Below are 6,994 nucleotides of genomic sequence, written 5' to 3'. Positions count from 1 at the left end.
GAGGGGGCAGAGGGGGACCGGAGAAGGAGGAGGGAGATGTAGGGAAGATGGTAATATCAGGATTCTGGAGGAAGTTGCATTGGAACTTGGGGAGATAGGCATGGACATAAAATTTTCAAATTATAGGGACTTCAGCACATTGGGGGAAGTTGGGGGAGCTGAGACTGTAGGCAATAAAAATTGCCTTTAAATTCTTATCAGAGAAGTTCAGAACAAAACTGCTAAAACCTCGTCCGAAATAGAAAAAAGGGGAAAAACACTGATAAAAAGGGGAAAACGCAGATATCTCCCAAACCGTAAGGAATTTGGCGAAATGGAGGAAGCGAAGCGAACCGAAGCCTTCGGCTAGGTTCGGATGGCTCCGTCTCGTCGAGATAGGCGATTTTCATATATAATTCGTCCAATTCCGACTTACGGTTTGAAAGTTACGGCCTATTCTTCGATCCATGCTCAGGAGCTCGCCTGCAGCTCGAATTTCGCCTGCACGATCAAGACCCAAGTCTGCCTGCACACCTGAGCTCGCCTGCAGACCCAGTTCGTCTGCAAGATCACCTGCAGACCCAAGTCCGCCTGCACACCTGAGCTCACCTGCAGACCCAGTTCGCCTGCAAGATCGCCTGCAGACCCAAGTCTGCCTGCACACCTGAGCTCGCCTGCAGACCCAGTTCGCCTGCAAGATCGCCTGCAGACCCAAGTCTGCCTGCACTCCTGAGCTCACCTGCAGACCCAGTTCGCCTGCAAGATCGCCTGCAGACCCAAGTCTGCCTGCACACCTGAGCTCGCCTGCAGATCTAGCTCGCCTGCAGACCCAAGTCTGCCTGCACACTCGAGCTCGCCTGCAGATCCAGCTCGCCTGCAGACCCAAGTCTGCCTGCAGTCCCAAGCTCGCCTGCAGACCCAAGCTGCAGACTCGCCAGCTCACTGTCGACTGCCCGCTTGGACTATGGGAACAGTTACATCAGTGGTCAAATCCCACAAATCAAGGGAGAAAGCATGGCGCTCCTCACATAGCAAGAATAGGGCGGCTGACAGGACCCCCTAAGTGGTCACATCCCACAGCTAGGGCGGCTGGCTCCCTCATCTCTATTAGTGGTCAAATCCCACGAATCAAGGGATGGCCCATGCCATCCCTTGCCTATTAAAACCCATCTTCAGCCAGCATGAAGGGGGGATTGGCTGTTGCATATTCTGCTGGCTAATCTCCCAAAGGTTGAACCTGGACCTTTGCCAAAGGCTCCCTCATTTGAGAACTGAAGCTCCGGCAGCAACTTCGATCGGATCGTCCAAGGGAAGCAGACTCGGCACGAGCACCGAGCGAAGCGTCCTATCGCCACCGAGGAACCCACGTTAAACAAGGAGGGCATTCCCACCGCTTCTGTCGTAAATATTTGATTATTAGTTTGTAATAAGCTGTTCTTATCAATACAAACGAAGTTCCCTATTTTCGGAAGATCAAAATTTACATCTACAGAGACACATTAAAACTTGAATTTTAGGGCCTTGAAGCAAATTTTCCTTATAACATTTACAGTTACGTGGAAGTGACATTTATATTACAATTTCGTGCCTTTGAGGAAACGGATTAGCGGGTTTGAATGCGGATGAGAACTTACAAAATGATTCGACCCACTTACCCTCCATATAAATTCGCTTCGTCCATTTCTCTCTCCTCTCTCGCGCTAGGGTTTTCTAAAATCTATACATATTTCAAGCGGCGGCCGATCGATCTCACGCTCGATTAGTGGTGAAAAAAATGACTCAAATTAGCAAGAAGCGAAAGGTAAATTCTTCACTCTGAAACCCTAAGTCGAAATATTTCGATCGATTCTCACGTTCTTCTCCCGAATTTATGTGTTCAGTTCGTCGCCGACGGCGTTTTCTTCGCCGAGCTGAACGAGGTGCTCACCAGAGAGCTCGCTGAGGATGGATACTCCGGCGTCGAGGTTAGGGTTACGCCGGTGAGGACCGAGATTATCATTAGGGCGACTCGAACTCAGAATGTCCTCGGTAAATCTCGATCCTTAATCGCGGTTAATTTTCAGTTCTACCACTTTGAGTTAAAATAAGTATGATGATTGATATTTTTTGGATTTTCATAATTTTCCCGTTAGTTGTTTAGCTAAAATTCCAATACCACCATACAAGACTAGTAACGTTAATGCGGTATACAACTAGAAATGAGAGGTAAATTTGCATATATCTGGATTTGGGAGGTATATGGACCAATATGGTTGATTTGTGAGTATATATGTTAAAAGCCTTGATCTAAATGATATTTTCCATGGTATTCAATAAGAATATCTCAATTTGAATCCCTGATTGAGAATCTCTAGTTTAATGTAGCTGAAGTGAGTTTGTTGTTGATATTGATTAATGGCCGGAAAAAAGCTCTCAATGAACTTTTAGGAAAATAACGGAAAGGATATTTGACAAGTTTCTGGATATCTGGTCATAGTTGCATTTTTGGCTTTGTTTCAGGTGAGAAGGGCAGAAGGATCAGGGAACTGACTTCAGTTGTTCAGAAGCGTTTTAATTTCCCTGAGAACTCAGTTGAACTCTATGCGGAGAAGGTTAACAACAGGGGTCTGTGTGCTATTGCTCAGGCTGAATCTCTCCGATACAAGCTCCTTGGAGGACTTGCTGTTAGGAGGTACAATTTTCTAATCATTATAGGTGCAATAGACTAACTTGAGGATTTTGTTTGTTGCTTGTTTTGTTTGTTTTAGATTATAACTCGAGAATCCTGTCATATTGAAGTGGCAGAAATCAGATTTCATCATGCAATGTAATTTTAGCTTTACAGAAAATGGCTCTTCTTTCATTGAATTATTTTGTGGCATCATGTCATCTCTCACTGATGTTTGTTCCCTCGTACTGGCACTTTGTTCCTGGATGACTAGATTATGGCTTACCCTTCAAAGCATTAATGTGCAGTATGTGTCAATAACATTGACTATATTGCCTTTTACTTGCTGGAAAATTTTAGATCTGATTCATTTGGATGCATGTATTATCTTCAACTCTGTTTTGATCTGACTCTTCACACTAAGCTTGCACGTTAGTAACAATGTGTAAAAAGAGAGGAGCGATTCCTTATAATTGGCCTGAATTTTGTAGAATGATACTAGTTTTGTGCATGTAACATAGTTCCATTTTCTTTGTCTGAAATTTTATGTACTTTGCATATGAGTTTTGTTAGTTATTAACAAGGATATAAATTGCACAATAATGCACATAACCTCCTTTATTTGTGCCTACAGTTGCACAAAACCACCCCCTAATGGACCCCTTAATGGTTCAACTCATATATTAGCACTTAGGCCCCCTCAATTCGTGAGGAATTAGGATTGTTAGATTTTTGTCATCTATAAAGCAAATAGGTTGGTAGGTAACCATCTTTGTGTCGGAAGATGACTACATCATGGCCATGCATGCTTATACAATCACGGGAGCACACATCTCTCGTTTCACAAGCTTGTTATCGCGACGTCCGTACCTCCAGTTGCACAAAACCATCCCTCAATGACTCAATTCACGACGAATTGGGGCTTTTAGATTTTGTCATCTATAAAGCAAATAGGTTGTTCTGTAACCAACTTTGTGTCGGAAGATGACTACATCATTGCCATACATGCTAATATGATCATGGAGCACACAGCTCTTGTTTCACAAGCTTGTTATGGCAACATCTTTCGTTTTACTGAGATACTTCTCTTCTTTTACAGTATTCTTGGAGTGTTTATTCATCATTTCTCTTATTTTTTCCCCACCACCTGGAGTTTTTCTATGTGGAAAGAATTCAGAGTATTTTCTATTTTAGCACTGGAGTCTTCATCCTTTCTGTAGCAAAATTTGTGTTTCCAGAAGCAGTCTTTGTGTACTATTACACTCATTACACTCCAGTAAGCAATGCCGCTCTTGTTCTTTTATCCACATCTTTTCTGCTTTTATGGATACCCATCTGGATGGACTATGGCAAGCTGAATAGGGCTCTCCTCTTATGGATGTTTGCTATTCCTGCTCTGGATACTTCACCCTTGTAGTAAAAAAATTCTTGTGTTTCCAGAAGCAGCCTTTGTATGTTATAACAGTCATTATGTTACAGGAAGCAATGCTACTCTTTTTCATGTGTCTACATCCTTTCTGCTCTTATGGATACCCATCTGAATGGATTATGTCATGTTGAATAGTGTTCATCCTTCTCACTAATAGAGATTAATTATGTTATTTGTCATGCTCTGGTTTCTTGCCAATTGTTATTCCTTTGTTTGTCTTGTCAGGCCCGTTTGAAATAAGACCTATAGTTCTTTTTCTCTTGTTGATATTCATTCTTTGTACTATTTTCTTATTATTATTAAATTTCTTCTTGAGCTCTGGGTAAAGAGTAGCATATCACATTAATGTTTGGTGTAGAACATAAAACAGACTCTTAAGGGTTTGCTAAAAGGTCTTGAATTCATTCTCTTGTCTATATTCATTCTTTGTACTATTTTCTTAATTCTCATCAAATTTCTTCTTGAGCTCTGGGTAAAGAGTAGCATATCACATTAGTGTTTGGTGTAGAACATAAAACAGACTCAAGGGTTTGCTAAATGGTCTTGAATTCTAAAATAATTTTGAAATGTATGTGATATAGAAGATTTAACTGTTGTATTCTCCATATTTTTCTCTTATGTGTATGTTGACATCTCGTTTATGAATAAAGCGAGCCTATTTTCCATTTCTAATCTGGCAACTCTTCACTGACCTAGAAACTTTTGTTCAGGTTTAACTAAGCAGTAATTATTGTTCCATGCAAGTTTTTCGAACAATATGCTCTGGTGTTTGCATATAGTGCTCAGATACTAAAACAATGGAGTTTGTCAGGATTCAGACATCTTAAACATATGACTGGAGTTTGGAATATGCTCCAATATTGGTCTGCATCGTGTGTCGAACACACATGGAGTTTGGAATATGCTCCAATATTAGCCTATACCATGTGTCGAACACTCATGGAGTTTGGAATATGCTCCGACATTAGCCTGTATCACGAAGTTTCGTGGTTTCTACTATTTTCTTTTTTTCCTTGCTTTTTGTGTCATGCTGTTGATCTCTTTTCCTCATCCTAATGGGCTATGTACCCAGTTTGGTTGCCTAACTAAGCATTTATGTATGCAATCTTGAGTGTTATATGATAACTATAGTAATTGTTGGTTATCCCATTTTGGTTATGGTGTTCAATATTTCTTTTTTTCTGTTCAGGGCCTGCTATGGTGTTCTGAGGTTTGTCATGGAGAATGGCGCCAAAGGCTGTGAGGTAACTTGACTTACTTTTTCTTTTAAATTGTTTGCCTTTATTTCTAGGCTTTAGGATTTGAGACTTATAATTTGCAGGTGATTGTGAGTGGAAAACTGAGGGCGCAACGTGCCAAGTCCATGAAGTTCAAGGATGGATACATGATTTCTTCTGGTCAGCCTGTGAATGAATATATTGACTCAGCAGTTAGGCATGTGCTCTTGAGACAGGTTAGTTAATGGTTTCTCATCAAGCTTTCCTGCTAATATCTATCTGAATCTGTGTAGCAATGTTCTGGATTTTTTTTGTCCATAAATGACAAGTGAAAAATTCTTGTCCATGTAATGATTACCAATAATTACTTTGCAAACCAATAACGTCACTTTGTACTTAGTGGTGCATGTCAATTTTTCATTTCTTTGTTAGAAGTTTCCATATTGTTCTAGCTTATATCCTTAACTGCTTACCTTTGGGCTTCTCAATTATTGTTAATTAGGGTCAAGATTCCTTTTTTCGCCTGTCATAGATTGAATACATTCCAAGGCATTATCTTTTACTTCCTAGTATTGGTCATAGATTGAATACTCTTAAAAACTAAAATACCACTTTTGATATTTTCGATTTTTTTATTAGACTTAACTGACAATTAAGGTGTTCTTGTTACCACCAAAATTTGTGAGTGTTCGGTCGCAACGGAATTTAACAAATCTACATCTGATGTAATTGTTATCAGTACTTGTAATCTCTCCCTTGTTTATTTGCTGCCTCATCGTGCTTCTTATATTTATTTGTCTTTTGTGTAGGGTGTCCTTGGCATCAAGGTGAAGATTATGTTGGACTGGGACCCGAAGGGGAAGCAGGGCCCTACTACACCATTGCCAGATGTGGTCACCATTCACTCACCAAAGGATGAAGAGGAGTACCTCAGGCCTCCCGTTATGTTGCCCACAGAAATAGAAGTCCCCGTTGTTGCTTGAGTTTGTCTAGAATTTTCCTTGTTTTCACCCAGAACCCAAAAAAAAAAAAGGAAAAAAAACATTATTATGAGCTATGGAGAATTGGAGAGTAGTTTATAGGATTTCTCGGTAGTGTTTTTTTTTGTTTGTTTATGTTTGTACGTTGGGCATGGTTTTCCTTATTTTGGGAACAATTGAGACCTCTTGCTCTGGTTTTGTTTACTTGTGTCTATGCACACTGTCCGGTAATTTTTTCCCCCATTGGGAAGAAGGTATTAGTTATCTTGGAGATTTATGAAAGACGAATTTAGTAGCGGCGTAAACTGTATGGCTGTGCCGCTATATCTTGGATTGAAGTTGGGGTACGATTTGAAAAATATGTACCAACGATTCAAGGATGTTCCTAAAATTTCTCTGTAGAAGAGTTATATTAAGAGTTATATTAGAACGGCCTGCGATGTGCGTAGCGATCTGAGTTTTAGTCACGCTCTTATGCGTATCAAGTCTCCCTGCGCTGCGGGGCGTTCTGCGATTGCACCAAGGCGTTCTGTGATTGCACAAAGTATTGTGTGAAGTATTCTGCGGGGCGTTCTGCAAGTATCGTGTGAAGTATTTCGAGTAGAAATTCTATCCGAGCACCGTCATAAAATGTGCGATTAGGGGGTTAATATGGGGATTCTAGATGACGCATATTACTTCACTCTTATAGGGATGGCACCGATAAAGATTCATATATGGAGAATTCACGCACGAAACCTCA

The 6,994-nt window shown here is 40.7% G+C and overlaps 1 protein-coding gene across 1 annotated transcript; it reads left to right on the top strand.

Annotated features, from left to right (window-relative positions):
* On the top strand, positions 1,652-6,456 carry LOC109848576 (40S ribosomal protein S3-3-like). The gene is made up of 6 exons (XM_020418135.1): positions 1,652-1,780; positions 1,860-2,007; positions 2,479-2,650; positions 5,245-5,299; positions 5,377-5,508; positions 6,082-6,456. Exons 1-6 carry the CDS (start codon positions 1,754-1,756, stop codon positions 6,253-6,255), a joined length of 708 nt encoding a protein of 235 aa, XP_020273724.1. The 5' UTR covers positions 1,652-1,753; the 3' UTR covers positions 6,256-6,456.

The sequence above is a fragment of the Asparagus officinalis genome, chromosome 7 (assembly GCF_001876935.1).
Source record: "Asparagus officinalis chromosome 7, Aspof.V1, whole genome shotgun sequence".
Lineage (NCBI taxonomy): Eukaryota > Viridiplantae > Streptophyta > Magnoliopsida > Asparagales > Asparagaceae > Asparagus > Asparagus officinalis.
Note: the sequence above shows the minus strand (reverse complement) of the source record. Positions and strands in the feature narration are given on the sequence as shown.